Source organism: Cloeon dipterum, chromosome 2 (genome assembly GCF_949628265.1).
Source record: "Cloeon dipterum chromosome 2, ieCloDipt1.1, whole genome shotgun sequence".
NCBI lineage: Eukaryota > Metazoa > Arthropoda > Insecta > Ephemeroptera > Baetidae > Cloeon > Cloeon dipterum.
The window spans coordinates 28,560,209-28,580,286 of NC_088787.1; the positions used below are offsets into that span (position 1 = coordinate 28,560,209).

The window sequence follows — 20,078 nt, forward strand, 5'->3', positions numbered from 1 at the left end:
TAAAATACACACATAGTAAATAAATCTTGGAATCCCTCTGAAATATATAAAGTTGCCATGCTTGCTCATTGCAATAAACAAAGTTGAACTAATAATATTTTATTTTACTGTTCATCTATATGTAAAATTGTATTATATTCTCTCAATTCCTCTATAATAGAGTTAGATAATAATAATATTGAAAAGAGAAAAAAGCTGCTTCCTTTTCTGCTTTCTACACACCACTATCACAGCTAAAATAAATATCTCCGCTCCCGTTGCTCTCGTGTTTGGTACCAAATGTACACAATTGACACACAGCAGGCACGCTGTCTTTCAACACATTTCAACTATTTTCTTTTTTTAATTAAAAGCATTTCGTTTTATGGAACATCCAGAATTTCCCTCTGTGTAGCCGAGTATCCTATAAAATATATTGAATATATATAGAGATACCTTAATCTAACTTTTGTTTCTTGAGGTCGCTAATAAGTACAGAATATATTAATTATCTCAAAAATGCGCAAAATTCACTCAAAGTTTGTACGATCGCTTCTAAGTACCAGGTGAACCTGAAATAGCATTTTTCAGATTCTTTTTGACGCCAAAAAAGGAAAAGGGATATCCGAATTTCCGAAAAACAATTTCAATATGGAACAACCAACCTCGAGTGTTGACATTTGAACCTGGACAATTTTAATAATCCACTTTTCTAAAGAGAGATTGGAGATATTTTATCCGAAGCCTTTGTGGATAAAAGCTAACGGTGATAAATGAATTGTCCTATTTGTGAAAATTTTAAAACTGGAGACGTTTATTTAATATATGAAACCTTATTTTCAAAATAAGCTAAGTGAGCCCTTTCAAAGGTGGATCATAGTTCTGGTTTTGTGCGGTGTGGATTTTACACGGTGATGGAGAAGGTAAAAGATTTAAAACTTGAATATGTGGTTAAATGAGAAAAACGATGGTCATTTACTGTGAAAATCCTCTATGGGTCATCAAAATCTACAAGTCAGTCGATACCTCTTGTCGTACAAATAAACCTCAAATAATAAATCAGATAACCAAGGGTATACCCTACCAAATGGGGAGAAATGCGCATTAAAATAGCGCTGGACCACCCAGAAATTTGCTTTGCAAATATACTTTTGGGAAAGGGGTGATGAATAAACTCTTGGAAGTTAGAATTATCCTCTTTATAATTTAAGTTGAACAATATGACACTGGACGTCCCTATTATAATAGGACATTTGGACTCGCTTGATCCGGGTCCGTCGCTGCTAAACGCTCGGCTCTTTAAGAAATGTGACCTAACTGGTCGAAAGTCAGGCGAAATCTGATTTAAAATCAAATTTCTCCTTCTGATACATTACGAATTTCTAACGAACAGTGCCAAATGATAATTTATCAATAAACACTAACAAAACTAACAATACCCTAAACCAAAAGAGAAAAAAGAGGAGCTCGGCTCCGCATCTGCTACATAATATGTTTACTTGGCGAATGCAAATAAAAGTCAGATTAAAATTAATAAACCATTATGTTTATTTACATTTCTTCAATTTGTGTTGTAATTACATACAGTTTGAGTTGATTGGATAGCAGAAAATTAATAGTTCTATAATTTTTTCATAAGACTCAAAAAATCTCAATGCAAGTAGAAAAGGCAAATAATGCTGAACACGCAAACGTTCGATTAAGAAAAAAAAGTATCGTATTGCTGCGTAGCTATTTAACTTCGCAGATTATGTACAAAAATCAACAAATACTATCTGCACATTTGAACAAAAATCCATTTGCATCGCTAGTCTATTTTGACAAACAAATGTGACGAGTAACATTTTTTGACTTAGATTTCATTTTAATTTATACACTTTTGCGCTTACCTCCCACTTCTTATCTATACAAATACACGTTATAATCATAAATGTATAGAATATATGTATTTTAACTGTGTATGCAAATGTTAATAGTCAATTAATAATATTCAACAATCACCAAAATGTCATGAAATATACAAAGTGAGTTTTGTGTCATTTTGTAAGTGAGCCACACCTTGATATAAGTTGTGAAAGTGGAACTTTTTGAACAAACTTGCATATTCTGAGTGTCAAATCGGCTGAGAAGTGAAAATTGTCGCGGCAAACATTGCAATATTCAGTCACGTTTCAGACCATATTCATATATTATATTATTATAGCATTAACAAGGAACTCAGCGAGAGTGATTCACTTCCACAACACCGAGATGAAGAAACAAATTTGGTGAGAAAAAAATGCGAAAACCAACCGAGATTGTGAGCCACACAAAAAATAATAATAAAGAATTAAACAATTTGAAAGGGCCTTCAACTAAAATCCATCCGGACGGCAGACGTTTTCCAAGTAAGTAAGCAAGTAAGTATATCGTTAAACTAACAACTCGTTTTCCTGCTGCTTGTTTCTTGCCATTCAAAACACTGCTAGATTCAGTATAGTAGATTATTATAAAAAATAAGATTATCAAAAGACTACTATTTGATTGATTACCATTTGTCAATTTAGACTCGATTGAGAGATTACTTGCTTCTCGATTATTATTCTAGGTACGCATGCAGCAGTGGCAAGGAGTTAAATTGGAGGACTTGCTTGCATCTCTGAGAGTAATACATTTTGGTTTCCAAGTTACGAATATTAATATGGAAGCAACAAACTCAAATTTGAGCTACTAAGAAAGTACAAGGTCCGGTTACAATTGTGCCAAGTGTCTTTTGAGCGTCGACCTTTTAATTGGACATCACTGGTGTAGTATTCATCCCCTCTAAGCCAAGTGAAATGGTGTTGGAGACCCAATTACAGAGATTCAAGGGGTGGAATTGAAAAATAAATTGAAAAAATCTTAACTGGAGATGATTTCCATCACTGGATGTGCGCTGAATTCTGTGCTTCCCAATGAGCTAACTTTTAAATTATGGTGACTGTCTTTTCACAACAAAACTCACCAACGAGATATCTGATTTTCGCCCTTCCAACGCCATTCAGGTTTCCAGATTAATTGAGTTTGAGGGGATTGTTCACAGAGTCCAATTATAATCAATACAGAATGTGAATGGTCACTAAAACAGCAACGATACATCAATTTTACATTCAGGTATCCACGACATCTTTTAGGAGCAGTTTCTAACACCAAAAGCCGATACTTCCATTTCCTCGGCCACATGAGCAACTACCGTGTGTAGCTTTTATTACTTTGATCGTCTTTTCTCTTTGACTTCACTAATTCTTCTATTAATTCCGAAACTTGTTTTGTCCAGCAAATTGCGTTATACAACACTGACGGCATAACTGTTCCAAGAAGGAAACAATAAGTTAGACGAGGGCAAACTTAACAATATTTATGTGTGTTCCTACATGTTTAGATAAGAAAATACACGGGGGAGGTCTATATGAGTTGTTGTTATAAATAGGTAATATTATTAATTTAGGTACACAATGTCTGTCATGGGAGAAGATTCACTGAAGAGCCAAACTCCTTTTCCTAAGTCACTCTCACAATTTTAAACTGTCTGTGTTCGCAGTTGTAGAAGTTTTGTCTTCACTTCCTTGAAACTGGGTCTCATTTCCGCATTTAAATTCCACGCCTGTCAAAGAAAAAAGGGAACCATAAGAACAGGAATGAAAATGTAAAACATCGCATGAATAATACATGCTAATGGAATAAATCAAAATAATTAAGGGGCGATGGCCACATTTAAATATAAGTTGCCCTGGATATTATGAACTGATGTTGTTACCAATTTGAGCAGGAGGATATGGACTGATTAGGAATTAAAAAATAATTAATAAAGTTAAAACATTTGGCAATTAATTTTCAAGTTGGATAAATAAATATTATATTTGTTTGTACGGTAATGAAGTGAAATATAAAATTTTGGCAAGGAGATCAACAACTGAATTCTGTAATTGATTTAAATATCACATCCTGACTTTAAAAGCAAATGGAAATTTTACTCTTCCAAATTAGGATTATTTCTCAAATTGTTTCAACATCATTTTCATTAACTGGCTATCCTTAAAAACAAAAAATTCCTTGCAAAATCAGAAGTAGGGTAAAATCAATTTGAACTCACGTCTCTCATAATGTGATATACTTCTGGAGGGCATCCTTCTGGAGCTTCCATTTTGTAGCCCTTTTCTACGTGCTTCACAACATCAGCAAGAGGCTAAAGAGACATTCATTACATGCAATGTAGAGTTGGTAGAAAGAAAAACTCACTATTCGTGGATAAGGCACTCTCCCAAATGAGTAAATCTCCCAAAGCAAGATTCCAAAACTCCACATGTCCGATTTGTTGGAGAATTTCTAAAAAAAGATTCAGTCACTGTTTTCAAGCCACATTTATCCAACACTTACTGCGTGCTTCAACGCCTCCGGCGCGGTCCACTTGATGGGCAATTTTCCACCTTCACCCATCAAATTTTCGTCTCGTGCCAAACCAAAATCCGACACCTTTGCAATGCCTTCTTCAGAAATCAGCACGTTTCGAGCGGCCAGGTCTCTGTGCACCACTTTTCTAGATTCCAAGAACTCCATCCCTGAACTTGTGTCACTGAAAACAAAAATTAAATTTACGATTAAAAAGGGAAGGTCACGTTTTTACATTATTTTAGATATTAAATCAAGTAAGGAAAACACCCTTTATTTTCTTTGTTTGAAAAATCTGTTGTAGAATTTATGATGGTAAATTCGACTATATTGATGTTAATATTTTACTTCAGATTTGTCAATTTATTCGTTAAAAGAAGTTTTACAGAAGAGGCATTTCTTAGTTAATTTATTGAAGTATCTCTAACAAAGCAATTAAATTATGGAACATTGGAACACTGCATTTACTTCCTCATTTAAATCTAGCTAAACATATCCAAACAAAAACGCAGTTCATTTTCCTTAAGGGGCAACAATTATTATTGTATTATCCTCCATAACTAAAGGAGTTTCCAACATAGCACATCAACTGCATTATGGTGATGTCAACTCACAAAGCTATGTTGATTTGATCCTTCTTGGTGACGTGCTGTCTACCTCTGGAGCGCAAATAGTCGACCAAACTGCCCTTGCTCATGAACTCCGTGACAAGACAGATGTGCTTGTTGTTGACCACGAGGCCGAGCATTTGCACAAGGTTTTCATGCCGCAGCGAAGTCATCAGCGACGCCTCAGCCAGGAACTTGTGCGCGGCTTCACTGCCGTCTTTAAGTCTTTTCACAGCCACCTTGTCACCGCGATAAATGCCAAGCATCACGTCTCCGAACTCGCCTTTGCCTATCAACTCTCGGATCTGAAATATCAAATAATCAGTTTTCTCTCTCAAGAAAATTGAAATAATCTAACTTTATATTATAATTTTCATTAGTAAATTTATAGTTATTTTGTTGATTTTAAATAAAAATCATCAGTTTTGAAGTGTTATTGGAAATTATTTACACTTGGCAATTAATTAGAAGAGAACGGAACATTCTCTTGATTAAATCTTACTATTACAGTACAAATTTATTATGAGTCGTGTTGAGCCCTCATTTTCATTAATGATTGATTCTTCAAGAGTAGCTGTTAGCTTGAAACTATTGAAGTAACATTTTGGGACAGTGCTAATCTTAAGAGTGTTTGCATTTAAATTGTTTCTAACAAACAGCGATAAAAATGTAGATCTAATGCAGGCAGATGAGCAAAAAATTCAATCTTTAAGTGGTCCTATGTTTAATCAGCACAATCATAGCTATTTCAATTGCTCTCACCTCCAAATCGCTGTCTTGGATCACCCAGCCAGCATCAACAAACGCCTTCGTGTCTACACAAAACTCCTGCTTGCCAATTTTAGGTAGACTTTTTATCAGCTGAGTGCAAAGTCCGTCTGCATCTTGTTCATAGTGCTGAAAAAATTATCTTGTGCAAACATCAAATGGATTTACTTCACGTGCGCGTCTACCTCTACTAACAGCCCTAGGGTTTCAAAGAACTCTTCGTCGTCGATGGTGAGTTGCTTGTCTTTGTACTTGACCCTGTAGTGCTCCACTTTGCCCTGGAAGCAGACGCAAAGTGTGTAGTCGCCTGGGTAGTTGGTTGACTCTCGCACAAGGAAAAGACCGTCCTCCCGAGGCATCAACAGCACTTCCGCCTGTTCCCGAGATATTTTTCCATGGAACCACCTAAGGAAGAAGCGTTCACAATATTAAACTGTTAGTGTGGAAATATTTGAACTTAAAATTGAACTACATTGTCAACTTCAACGATTCAAGAGTAAAAAGCATTACTTGGTTTTGTTGGAGATAAGGATATCTAAATTTAGTCTGAACAAAACAAGGAAAACCAAATTCTACATCATTTTTAATAAAAACTTATGAATATTATATTACAAGGCTGCCCAAGCTGACATAAAAATCAAGACAAAACGGAAACAAATCTGGTCCTTTTAAAAATAAAATGATTTAGATAAGTACAGATTAATGAATTAAAAATAAGTGCATTTTGCTAAACTTATAAAATTTTCACTTCCTTAGCCTACAAGCAAAATGCATAAATTGTCCAATTCTAGCTATGGAATTTTATCCATTTCTTTTAACATCGTTGTTTTATGTAATGTATATTGAAATAAATTTACTGGATAATTTATTTTTCACTTGATATATATCATAATATTGCTAAAAAGATTTGGTGATTTGAACGCATTCCTAGGAAGTGCGACCAATAACAACCATAAGTGGTGATTAGCATTAAAATAAAATATATTATAAGCTACGATTGAGCTTGATATTATTATTTTTTTAGAACCTCTGCACAGCACTTCCCGTGGGCTATGAGCTCACTGGGTCCCAGGCCCCAATAACACCGCCGAGCGGATAACATGGTGCCTGAGTGGCCCGAGTGGCCGCAAAGGAGCTTGGGCCCAAAGTGGCCATCTTTTCGCCTCCCCGTACCGAAGTCTTTTAATTGAAACGCCAGACATAAAGTCCATAAAGCCGCTGGAAAGGTGCGCAAACCAGCAAGTGGCGAGTCGGCGCCGGTGCGCCTCCCAGCCCGTTGAGCAATTTGAGCATTTCGAGTCACTAAACTAACCACTTTTTGCCATCTCTGACATTGGGTAGCCAGTATTAGATCTCCGAATTGCTCAAATACCTCCCATTGCTTTGAAACTCCTGAGAATGCCTTAACAATGCTAGCCAACGGGCTGGTAAACACAGATTCCGCGAGTGCAGCCTCAAATTAAAATTGCCAAAGGCCTAAGCGGTGCGTTTGGCAGCGTGCGCGAGTGTTAAAAGCGGATTGCTCAATTTGGCGCCGAGATGAAAATAAACACAAAGGGAACTCACGGCATGGCGTGTAGCTTGACTTCTTGCCTCCTGGGAGCGGCAGCCTGCACAAACTTGTTGTCCATTTTGCAGGGGGCAGGAGGGAGTGCTGCTGCTGGCTGCTTGCTGTGGGGCGGGTACCAGCCCCCGTCATGGAGCAGCGGAGTCGCAATTAAGGGCAATCTCTGCAAACAGAGAGCATTCCAGATTGCCAATTGTGCCGCGAAATACTAGTTACCCACTTTTATCTCAGCCCACTTATTGAAAACGTCGATTCTCTCCATAACATCGGCTTCATCCATGTTCACAAACGACATGCTTAACTTGAAGTGAACTTAATGATTGGTGGCGGAATAAGGAACTTTTAATCAGAAATACCACAAAATACGTATTTTACATGACGCACACAAAGTTAAAAAAAAATCTTGCGGTTGATCAAACGCACTTGTAATCTAAGGGGAATAAATTGCACAATGTAAAACTTTTCAGATTTTTTAAACGTAAAATGGATTTTGTGGTACTGAAGTTTGGTATGGGGCAATGTTGCTTTGCTGACTCATAACAATAATCAAAGTTTAACTTAAGGCTTGAGATAAAAAGAGTGGGAAATTTAAAATATTTGTTTGAGTGGCAAAGGATTACAATAATTTTGATTAAAACTCAACATACCTGCGTCAAAGTTGTGTTGTGTAAGTTTTGGCTCATTACTGCTTGAGTGAAGATGACTTCTATAATGGTTCACATCTCAAACTCCGTAATCTACGTTTACATTCAACACCTAAAACAAGAGTAAGTAGATATGAAAATACGAAAATACGTGTTTTTATTTGATATAATATGCTATTTCATAAAAAAATTGACCGATTCCCCTACCTTTCTTCAGTTCTGAGGGTTCTGAGTGAACATGCAGCAATGTTAAAGATAAAAAAGATTATTTTTTGTTTTTACCATCGCAGAAAAATTCAACAAATTCAAAATTTTTATTTTATGTGCCGAATTATGAAATAAGGTAAATGACGATAAATTTTAAAAGATAAAAATGGTTTGTTTTAAGGTCTATGCGACGTAATATGTATAGTTGTGATTTGTCCTTTAACATTCCTGGCAGAGTGCAGGGGAGACGGGATATTAGTCAGCTAAATGATTCGGAATCAATATTTATCATGTCCGGAGCGAGCAGGTAATTTCCTGACAAATCGCTTCCAGCGTTCCTTGAACGCAAAATCGATTTAGTCGTCGCAAGTAGGGCTCGTAAAATACTATTCGACGAAGCTGGCAGGGCTTTGAACCTTTCGCTTCCCACTCAGCGAAAAATTAAGAAAGCCGCGTTGGCCCAACACGAGCTAGGCGCGTCTCTCCTTTTTTAAAATGGTAAGCCGAGCAGGTTATGCAACCGCGCCCTACGGCTAATAAAGCACGCGAGAATTGACTGACTGATTTTGATTAAATTCGACGCCGGAACTGGATTGAAAAGAGCATTTGCAACTCACACGCAATGGAAATAGGTCCGGTAACGCCCCTTATTGGAATATTTGCGGCTCCCTGAATGGATTTACCAGTCTGATGGGAATAATGCGGTGTTTGTCAACAGCCGATGAGTCAGGCAGACAGACAACGGAGTGTCATAACAGCAGGAATTTGTGTCTCAATTTCAAGTCCAACAAAGGGCACAAAAACTCGGACGTATAAAAGCATTTTATTTCAATCAAACTGGTAGCATCGGAAAATCATTCTGCCTAATTACATGAAACAAATTGCGATTTTTCTTATGCTAACTGAAAACTAAGTTCTTGGCTCGCATTGTTGAGCGCATGATTTACGTGCACGTTGCAATGTGAGAATCCCAGCGATGTTTGGGGGTCGATTGCGGGCTGATTTTCACCTACGCGTTTGATTCTATTGCATTGCAATGTCGATTCGGGTTTTGGAGGATTGCGAAAGCTTTCCGATGCACTACTCGCGTGAATTAATTTCATTAAAAGACCACGGTGCGGGGGCAGAAACACTAGCAGAACTGGTCCTTTTCTAGACTGGGCTTCCTCCAATAAGATCCGTGCGCCCAAGTTATTCGTTCGCGATGTTATTGGGGCACGGAGTTTACGCGAGTTATTCGCTATCAGGGGGTCGCCCAACTCAAACGAGGTGAACCGATTGTAAAATAAATCTTTTTAAAAATCACAAATAACCGTAACAGAATGTTTGGTTTACAAATAATATTAAAAAATTTTATTTACTAAGAGAAGAAGCCGCCAGAGAATCAATAAAGGCTGACGCAACTAGTGAGTGATAACCATCCATATGAAAACAGCCATCAGCAAGCACGTGGAAAATGTAAAAAATTTTAACGAGCCATTTATATTAACTCACCGCAAAAGCGGTTACAAGCAATAAAAAAGCCGGCGGACGTGATCAGCAAGTAAGGTTCATTGTACTGCTTCAAAAATTTCAAAAGATTTCGACCTTTTTTCAGGAAAGCTATATATAAATATAGCTGCTATATATAAATATAGCTTTTTATAAATATAGCAAAATTAATAAATTGATTAATTTTGGCCAACACCACTCACGTTGCAAAAACATAAGCGGGAACATCGCGGCTTTGAGCAAGTCGCAGACCTTGGGTTAGCGTTACATTTCCGTTTTTTCCTCGTCTTTGCCTCACCCACAGCGTTACACAGGACTTGTGACATGAGCACCGAGAGAATACCGCGCCATTATGTAATTCGAGAAGCCGCGAAGGAGAAGAATTATAGTCGCAATTGACTTTTGTATTATTGGCAAGCAGCATGTTGGGTACGTGTCGATGTCTGTCTTCAATGCGAGTCCCTTGTCAGTTAAATTATAATGACCGTAATAATTCTTCGCCTTATTCTCACCCTTGAGAAGGACAATGGTCATAAATTTGATATGGCTGCGCTGCATTGACGGATATACGGCTATATGAGAGAAATTTTTTAAAAGTCCTTTAAAAAAATTAATTAATGATTTAAAAATAATGCATATAATTTTTGAGACCCACGCTATTATTTTCCTCTAACGTGAAATATTCTGGCCGATGGAAAGAAACAGAAATATACAGCGTCAGGAAGAAAGAAAAAACGGCAATTTTTGGGTTACGCAGGTTTAAAATGTGAAAATGAGCATCGATTTGGCAGTGCCTCCCATCTGGTCAATGAGTAGGTGCAGGTGGGCGTGCTGGTGCCGTTCGGCTGCAAGGTCAGTGCGCAGAAAACGCCGACTAATTAGCAGAGAGGCCCAAAGGCGGCGGCAGGAAATTGCAGCGATTATTCGCCATCCGCCATATGCAAATTCTGTGCAGTTTGTTTGCGCAGATGGCCGGCAGCGCACCAAACTCACTGCTGGGATCAACTTGCAGGACTAAGGACGAATTAGTCAGCTCGCAAACCGACAAATCTGCGCTGTGTCAATGAAGTGAAGCGCTTCTCGACCAATTTGTACGCCATATGGCTGTCTTTTTTAGTTTATGAAAGAGTTTCCGCTTGAAAAAATACTGAGCAAAAGATGAATGGAAAGAGTTGGAGAGTTTATGTTAGAGATGAAACTATCTCACACAGGAACGACTTAGCTTGGCAATGAAAAGATTAGCACACTCGATTTACGGAAGACTGAATAAACGGTGTATGATATTTGAGCATTGTTGAAAATTATGTAGTTAACGTGAAATCGCAATCAGATTGCAAGAAGAGCTGCTTCAAACATCACATATCCTCAAATCGGTTAAACAATTGATTTTCTACTAGTTCCAATGCCCTTAACACTTATCAATTACTCTCAATTTTGCCTTTTAAGATTCAATGCTTTCCAAATGGGCTTGACTAATATTTTTCGAACATCAAAACAGCTGTATGAATCATCTGGGAGTAAAAGCATTTCACAACTAAGTGATTAGTATTGCTCTTGTGACCGAGTTCTCAGAGCTTAATAAGCTATCGCGAATTACTTTTAATGCTGATTACATAAGCCGAGAGCAGGCAGAAAAATGATTCTCAACGAGTGCATCCGCGTTAACGGCGACCTTGGCTCCAGAGATGCACGCGGCAGCAGATTTTCAGACGCGAGAGCACAAGGGACGCTTCGTTGTGTCAGTCACGTCATCATCAGCATCTTGTGCCAATGTGACGAAAGCGTGCTTCTGCCACAGATTTATTTAGCCGTGTGGATTCTTGAAACCGAATATATGGCCTGACGAGCGCAGCGTGACTCATTTTTATATCATTTCTTGGGAACACTGGCCTGGTCTTTCAACGCCAATTTTGGTTTTATATGAGAGCGTGGTGGCGCCGCAAAAGCAGCTTTGTCTGCTTCCGACGGCTTGAGCACGCAGACGGGATGAAAAAGCGAAAAGGGGGCTGAGAGGGCCGCGATCGTCCGTCTGGCTGTGGTACAACTCGACAGCCTCTTTTCATTAGCAAACGCGAATTATTGTCGAGTGCATGACTTTTTATCCAAGTCACTGCAGATAAAAAGGTGGTTGATAAGAACCAAGCAGACTTTTTCAACCACAGCAGAATGATAAAGAACTACGACATTCGCATAAATTAATAGGACCTCAACCACACAGCGGAAATGTATTGACGTGTTTCTCAATCCGATCATGACGCACGCAGATCAGGAAATTTTATCAAAAATTTGATTTCAATTTTGAATTTTCAAAGTCGATATTTAATAATACATTTTATCATACAGTATTGGAATGGAAAATTTTAAACATAAATTACCATTTGTGTATGTTTATGCCACTTTCACTTACAAATTGAATATTTTTTTTAGTACCTACAAATTATCGGAAAAAATAATTCCGAAAACTTCCCAACACCATGAAAACGCATGATTCAGTTCCATTACGTTGACCCCCATTAAAGCCATTAAGAAATTTTATCAGCTAACCGCAAAAAAGAGGTTTGGCATTAGCAGTTTGCTGTTCTACATAAATAAGTGTCACTTTGTACTGAATTTTAGAATAGCAGCAAATAGGTATGCGACTCTTTCTTCCAGTAATACTAACAAAAATTTTGAATGACCGTGCAGGTCACACAAGTCAAAAAATGAAAATTGATTCTTTCATAACCGTTTAATTATTTCTCCCAGGCAACACTACGTATAGAAAATCCCTAACTATGCGTGACGGAGTTCACACTTTTCAATCCTCTCTCTACCTATTGCACGCAAATCGATTCACAAACGAATTGAATATTCATCTGGTGCTTTCCTCTTTCTCGTTGAAGAATGAGTGTCCAGCAAAGTTGCATGACAATGGAAATGGCCCCGAGTTGTAGGCAACCTAAAACAATAATTGTTTACACACGGAGGAACGAAAAACGAATTCGTCTGGGGAATCTAAATTGCACGCTACGTAAATTGAGTGTCAATGAACGAAATCAGAGTTGACACTGCACTGGTGAGGCAAACAAGCACTGCTCGTTGCGCTGACTCAGCTTTTGAGATGTTTTTAAACGCGTAATGGCGATAATGAAGCTTTTACTTCAGATGGCATCAGAAGTGTACAAAACTTATATTTAACGAGAGAGTCATCAAAGTCCCCGTTAGAGCATAATCTAGACTGCAATTTGCTTCCCTCGTCAATATATAACATATTTGTGAAAAAATTACCATCAGATATAAATCAAGGAAATTTCGTAATAAATTGAAGTATGTTAGTAAGAATTTAAAATATTTGAACAACCACGCGGTATAAGGAATGCCCCCCCCCCCTTAAAAATGAAATACCTTTTTCGAATCTGGGGTGATAAAGGGCTTAACAATAAATTGCGCAAGATTAATATCCGAATGTCATTTGACCCGTGTAAATCCAGCCTAAACTCTAAAAATACTGCAATTCTCAACCACGCTCGTTCTTTCTCATTCCGATAAACATTTAGACTGCATAGATTTCATCAGCAGACGGACAGCTGTTGCTGCAACGCGTGCATAAATTTGAACGCAGCGGCAGGAATGAAGTCATTGTGCATCAAACAGTTTGGTCGATTCACTTGTTCACTGTGCCTTTTCAGTGCATTCTATGCAAATTGGCTTCCTGCACGGTGCGGGCAAGACAAAGCAGGCTGCACGGATCGGCGGCTGCTCCCACAGAGATAATAATTCAATTCACAGTCGCTTTTCGGTCCAAAGAGTGTGTGTATTCTCTTTCTGCTCCGAGGAAAAAAGATGGCAATTATTATAGCGGTGACAGAGCGGAAGCAGCGGGGAATAAAAAAAGAATCACACACGCGCAGCGACACGTTCCAAGTCTCTCCTCTTCGGTGGCACATTCGTGAGCACGCGTTGCTTTAATTGTGTTTGAAATGGAATTGCAAGTAGATCAAGAGCGTAGGAATTTGACACCAAGAACTTTAGCGTTTTAACCGTGAGCAAAAGCTAATTAAGTTTGAAAATGGGGCTTCTCGTAAGAGAGTGACTTTGAAATGGTTATTATTATTATTATTCAACCGTAAAGCATGCTTCAGCTAGGAATAAATTTTTAATATTGTTCTGCAGGACAACCTTGCACAATTTTTATCTCTGACTTGTTTAGGAGACAATATTGAAGAAAAATTTGAAAAGTGTTTAAAAGTTAGTTTTAAACAATGACATTAAATATTAATTAACTAAAAAGACCACATTACGTATTTCTAAAGAAAAAAATTAAGTTTTATCGATGAAAAGGTATCTGGTAAGCAATTTTGCTTGCAGATATCAATATGAGCAACCTTCTATGCTCACAAAAATTTAACTAGATCAAAATGATTTCGCAAGCTGTTTGTTTGAACGATATACTTTTCCAACTGACTCTGTGCCGTGAGTTTTTTATACAATCACCTGTGTCGCTCACTTGTTTGAAGAAGAAAAATGGTTAATAGAGAACAAACAGGTCGGCCGCAAAAGTCGATGAGCCCGAGGGCAATCGCGAGCGCGCCACAGTGAAAGTGAAACCAGGAAATACATTTGGCATCTTTGGAGCTGATTTCGGGATGAGAGACGGACAGACAGCAACAATTAAGGCGTAACCTAATATGGCGACGCTTAATTTGTTGTTATTAGAACACGCCAGCAAAAAATGGGATGCTACTGTTATGATAATTGCCTATTAAATGCCACCCAGTGAATGGGAAACGAGCCGCCGAGTTTATGGCTTAATGCTCGTAACACTTTGAGAGCAAAAAAGTTTCGTCTTGCTTGTCATAAAATTAATTTTTACCACCAAAGTAAACTAGGTCTAAGAAAGTGAAGAACACTATTTTGAATTGGATGAAAAGATATGGAATGTAAAATAATTTAGTAATGAAAAGTAAGACTGTAAATATCCAAGTGACAAATTATAGTCACAAATAAAAAATATTAAAATTACGAGGTAGTGATTGTGTCTTGAGTTATCCATTAATTGCATAATCACCGTGCATACAAAACGAGATAAATAGGAGGAAAGATTTCACTTGTATAAAAGTTTTTAGGTTCAAACAGATTTAAAAATAAACAGCTTTGAGTAACAAAATTTTATCAGAATATCCTAACTGCATTGATTTAATTTGTTTTTGGATTTTTTAAAGTGCAGTACCGGCCATTATTTTTTGTCAAAGTAAAAACAATTAGCGTTAGTTCTAATCTAAGAAAAATCTGTGCTGATTTGTGAGGGAAATATATAATAGATAATTGTAAATAAATGCTAAGAATTTCAACCACGGCTTTTAAGCCTCCTATTTTTCTAATTCAATTGACGTGCGTGGGAAGATATTAGAAAATTTGTATGCATAGAAATCGTGCTAAAATTATGATGGATGTTCATAACATCCTGACTGTTATTAAAGACCATTTGACAATACACTGATTTATTGCCTAAAGTTTAAACGAAAATTAAGTTGCAAGGCTGGGTTAGAAAAATTACCATTAGGTGTAGTGAAAGCTCTGCCATGGTGTCCTCTATGAAAATAGATGGCAATCAGCTGAGAATGTTCCCTCCAAATCGAGCTATCGCCATCAAAACTCACGCACTGAACTTTCTTTCATTCCTTCCGCGACGACACAATGAGCCGAAAGCCTTGACTTTCGGATTTTAAAGGCAAAAACAAAAACCGAAATCGGCGGCGTTGATATGAATCTCTAGCTTAGCTCGGTGAAGAGCTGAGTGACCTCCATCCGCGGCCCGGTCGCTGACAAAACTGACGGAAGATGATGGTGCAGACCTCGAAAAAGCCCCGCTACATTTCCATACCGCGAAGTGGGCCACGCGTCCCAGCGCCAACACTTGCACTACGCGACCGCCAAAGCACATTTTCACCGAGTTGCTCCTTTGTGGGGATTCACGCGACTTTGATGGTGGCATGGAAACTTTCTGTCGCGGTTTTAAAATTTTCGGAAAACGTCTTTAATGGTGAAATATCGTCACTTAATAAATATTTTTTTGAGTTTTTTTATTAGGTATTAATTTCCTTAACTCTGTTTCCGAGGTTAAAATTTAAAATAAAATGTATTTAAATATTAAACGCTCTTTGAGAAAAAGCGACAGACCAATTTGTCTTGTTACATGGCACGTATTATAATACTTTTTTAAATCACGTTCCTCATCAGGCACAAATAAAAATGGCTAAATGCTGATTGTAAAAATTCACACTAATCCGTGGGTAACGATTTCAGAATAAATTTTGGGTTGTGATATTGATAATGTTCTAGCTGAAAAATAAATGACATTATCACCCATATAATTCACCAATTAATTCTAAAATATCAATAGAAAAACTCAAGTGCAAATTGATCCAATTCACAACGTTAATGTTAAGTTATTAACACATTTGGAGCCATTCATTCTGGTGATCAGTGTCACCAGAAGAGTTGAAAATGCAATGACCTAAAATTTATATTCTTCGTCCATTAAATATTTACCTCATTAGCACGTTTAATGATTCTTCTGAACTGACCTTGAAGCAATTTCATTCTTCAATTCAGAGCACGATAGCAATAAAATTCGATTTCCATCACAATAAATTCTTGAGGTCAATTAAAAGCGTGCACAATGGTGATTATATAAAAAGTCGCGTTGATAATTCACCTCAGCGACGTCTAACTGGCTCTTTCGAATCAGTTTGCTTTTAATCAGCATTCTATCGAACAACTCAAAGCAAATCAACTTTGAACGTTATAACCCCCCTCAAATTGAAGTGGAAAGAGCCGGATTAAGTCTTGCGCGTAATCCGACAGTTCCTTGACTGTAATACATCCAAATAAATTCAGCAGAGCCAGTTTTACTGCCGTACTGGCATTTACATATTGCATAGGGTTTGAATAAACGCGTCTGCTGGCTTCATGAAAAAATGAGGCATAAACGAGCTTAAGAGATTGAAAAAAAGGTATTTTCAAATCGTACAACGCTAAAATCTCGGACTACGCAATTTCACAATTTGGGAGAGTAAACCGATGCATAGAATAGATAAAATAAAATTGGCAAAACTAATAATCATGAATTACGCGTATCTCAGCACACAAGCCGCGACATGGCTTATTTAAATTTACAACACTGGCTCTCGCTCAATTTCAATTCAAAGTTGTGTGAAACCGCTGTCGATGCGAAAATTCCAGGAAAAGCGACAAACAAGGCCGGAATATACACGTTTTACATATTTTACATAATCGCGACAGAGATGAAATCGCGGTGAGCAGCGTTGTTTTGGCAGGCGACCAAAATGCGCTGCGCCATCACAATCAATGAAAAAGAGGAGACCTATAGTGAATAATTTACAAAACGACAGACGTCATGTCGTCCCAGTGCTCGTAAATAAATTAGTGAATCTGACTGATGACGCGCAATGCGAAATTTTAAAACTACCGCAAATTGAATTTTAGGACTGTAAACACAGCGTGATAAAGAATTCAATTTCATTAGGTCGAATTAAGCTTTAAATCATGATAATCACTAGATGATATTTTGAAGTCTACCCGCTATTCAGTTTTTATAAAATCACGCTTCGTCAAAGCGAAGCAATTTTAAGAATTGTTTTGAGACTTTGAGAATAAAAAAAAACAAACGAGTATCCAAATACTCGTTACAATGGTATAATGAGAAATTTGTCATTCTTTCCAGTAGGGATTGCCATATAAGACGAATATTGTTTCACTTTTTCCTTAATCTGCTTGAAGGAAATCGGTATGAATTCAGTATTGCTGAACAACATTTGAAAGGAAACTGCACTTATTTGGCTACAATTTAAAATGATCCAACATGAACTGACATTAATAATTAGCACGAAAAATTATTAATATTTTCATTATAAAATTGCATTGACGGTTATTAACACCGATTTTAATTTAATATTAATTGGGAGCAAAATATTAATAAAATTAGCGAAAGTACTGAAAATACCCGTCTAAACTTTTCCCAATTAGTGATAATAATTTGTTGCGGATGTGAGAGCGCGCAATTTTTGCATGCCACCGTCATTGGGCAGCAAAATTATCTTTGAGACCTGATATTTTTATCAATTTTTTCTACGCACACAGGAAATTTCGAATTCATGTTCATATGAGAAAAAACCGCAATCAACACTGCAAGCTGCCACAGAGGAAAATATAAGATTAAAAAGCCCCGGTCAAGCAGTCACATTGCGAGTGCAATGTTAATTTTTCTGATAATGTCAAGTCTTTATTTTAGAGCGCCTGTTCCACTTCTGCTTCGAAAAGTGCATAGCAATGCAAAAAGCTAAAAGCGACGGTCCGATATTCAATGAATGTGCAGCAGAGCAGAGCTGAATGGGGTTGATACACTGCTGCTGCTCGCCGACCTAAAGTGGAAACAACCGGGAGCCCGCACTAGCAATGTGACCGGCGGCGCACGTACACGCACCAAACGTGCATAGTATAGTTGTAGTAGTAACCATGACGACGACAGAGATGCTGGACCAGCGGCGGCGTATTTCAAATGACCTTTACCTGCAGCTTTTCTGGGACTCGCGCTCCATTCGCCCTACAGACTGCGCCCGTCTCGTACTTGCTTGAAGGGAGTGAGCACCGATTGGCAATTAAAACGGGAACAATCTACAACGTTCATTATTGTCAAAGGAAAATTATTATTGTAAAGTTATTTTCGTAATTTTAATTGTTTCTAAGCTATGATATTTTTATCTAAATTTTTCTCTCGGGTCTAATTACTGGTTTTGCTTTCCTCTCAAAGTCTTTTTAGTCAAAATTAGAAAAAATTGAAGCATTATTTCTTTTTTGCTTTTTATCCCTGTCCGAGGACCGGAAAGGGCGCGCAATGTACTAGCACGAATGCTGAAACCTGGGTCCCAATAACACCGCGAACGGACCAGGCCGCACAGGGACCCAGCCCACTCAACGGCCACAGCATTTAATTAGTCATAAATCGTTTCTAAGAAGTTGCAATGTCGGTCAAAATTGTAGAGCACAAACCAAAATGTCAGTGTCAAATCTTGACCTTTGACATTAAGTTAAAAAATAAGCAAATAACCCTAAGTATAAATGGTGTGAGCAATGATCAAACTTGGCGCTACAATTAAGTCCGACGTGCGACCCATCGATCGTACCGCAGACGAATAAGGGATTGACGGAGCTCAAAATTAGCTGACTGACACAATTCCGACAGAAGAAAGTGAGCAGCATGAATTCATGCACTTGAGAAGAAGCGCGAAAATCAATTTCAAGCCTCCTTGTTTTGCACGATGACATAATAGAGAGCGAGAAATTGGGAATCACGTCTGCTGACGTGACAAATTTAATGGAGAATGAAATGATTTAATGCGTCAATTTAAATTTGTCACTCTTTTGTCCGGAATTAAATGAACAGCGAAATAGACGTATAGAGATTTCGTTTTCCCCTTTTAATTGAAAAATTAAATTTCTATTTTGAGGCTCTCCTTGTCCTTATGCATATTAAAACAAATTTTATAAAAACATCTAAATATTTAAAATATGTTGTATTAACTATACAGTTCAAGTCTAACAATCTCTCGAGAAAGAGCCAAAATTAATAAATAAAAAGGAGATGCACATAACCGACAATCTCTAGAGTTGATAAATAAGAAAATTTAAAACTAGAAAAGCATTATTTTTAGCATACCACTAAAAAGTAGGTCTTAGTTGGATGTAAATAAAGGGCTTTTGGCGGTCGTACGAAAATCACATGAAGGTAGATAAATAAAGCCTTATTTTTATGCACACATGATTATACGTGCTTGGAACGTGCAGTGGTGGGCGTTCCGAGTGTCATTCACCACTGGCTCAGGGCAAAAATGACCTCGGCAGGTCACTCGCGGGATGCTTGCTCGCTCTCCTCCGCGGGCAACACCTTTCTGCCGCGATTGGGGAACGGGTTATTTTAATGTATTCAGGCCTTAAACCTGATAACCGAGAACTTTGAGTCGGAAAACAAGGAATCGCGTAGAGGGCCCGTTCGGCCGCCGACTGTCAGTCAGAGGAGATGCATTTCCCGACCCGTTACCCGCATGTATTTTGCTATGAAGGCGGAGAAGAGAAAAATCTCGATTCATGAAGAATGGCAAATCGGTCGAGCCCAGAAATTCGGGACGGACGGACCCGAAAGGTGCAAGGAAAAAATGCAAGTGGCGGATACTCACATTTGACTTGGCCGTCATGGAAAAGCGAAGCACCAGTTGCCGTAATCCGCAGCTGAAGACACCAATCTGCAGCGATCAAAACATACGAACATACTAACGTCACAATCGTATCAAAACTTGGCCGCCATACTGGAACGATTTTATTTTCTATTTGCATTCATTCAGCGCAGCT

At 37.9% G+C, this 20,078-nt stretch overlaps 1 protein-coding gene across 3 annotated transcripts; it reads right to left on the reverse strand.

Annotated features, from left to right (window-relative positions):
• Positions 1–1,503: 1,503 nt before the first annotated feature.
• Positions 1,504–20,057, reverse strand: LOC135935093 (tyrosine-protein kinase CSK-like). Of its 3 annotated transcripts, none has more exons than XM_065477163.1 (10): positions 19,907–20,057; positions 7,977–8,085; positions 7,329–7,492; positions 5,948–6,167; positions 5,757–5,891; positions 5,001–5,299; positions 4,375–4,570; positions 4,237–4,323; positions 4,091–4,183; positions 1,504–3,601 (listed from the first exon to the last, which is right to left on the reverse strand). In XM_065477163.1, exons 2-10 carry the CDS (start codon positions 8,010–8,012, stop codon positions 3,518–3,520), a joined length of 1,314 nt encoding a protein of 437 aa, XP_065333235.1. In that variant the 5' UTR covers positions 8,013–8,085; positions 19,907–20,057; the 3' UTR covers positions 1,504–3,517. The 3 variants fall into 3 exon arrangements, with proteins under 3 accessions (XP_065333235.1, XP_065333236.1, XP_065333234.1); XM_065477164.1 differs by lacking the exon at positions 19,907–20,057 and adding an exon at positions 15,208–15,490; XM_065477162.1 differs by lacking the exons at positions 7,977–8,085; positions 19,907–20,057 and adding an exon at positions 7,550–7,662.
• Positions 20,058–20,078: the final 21 nt, after the last annotated feature.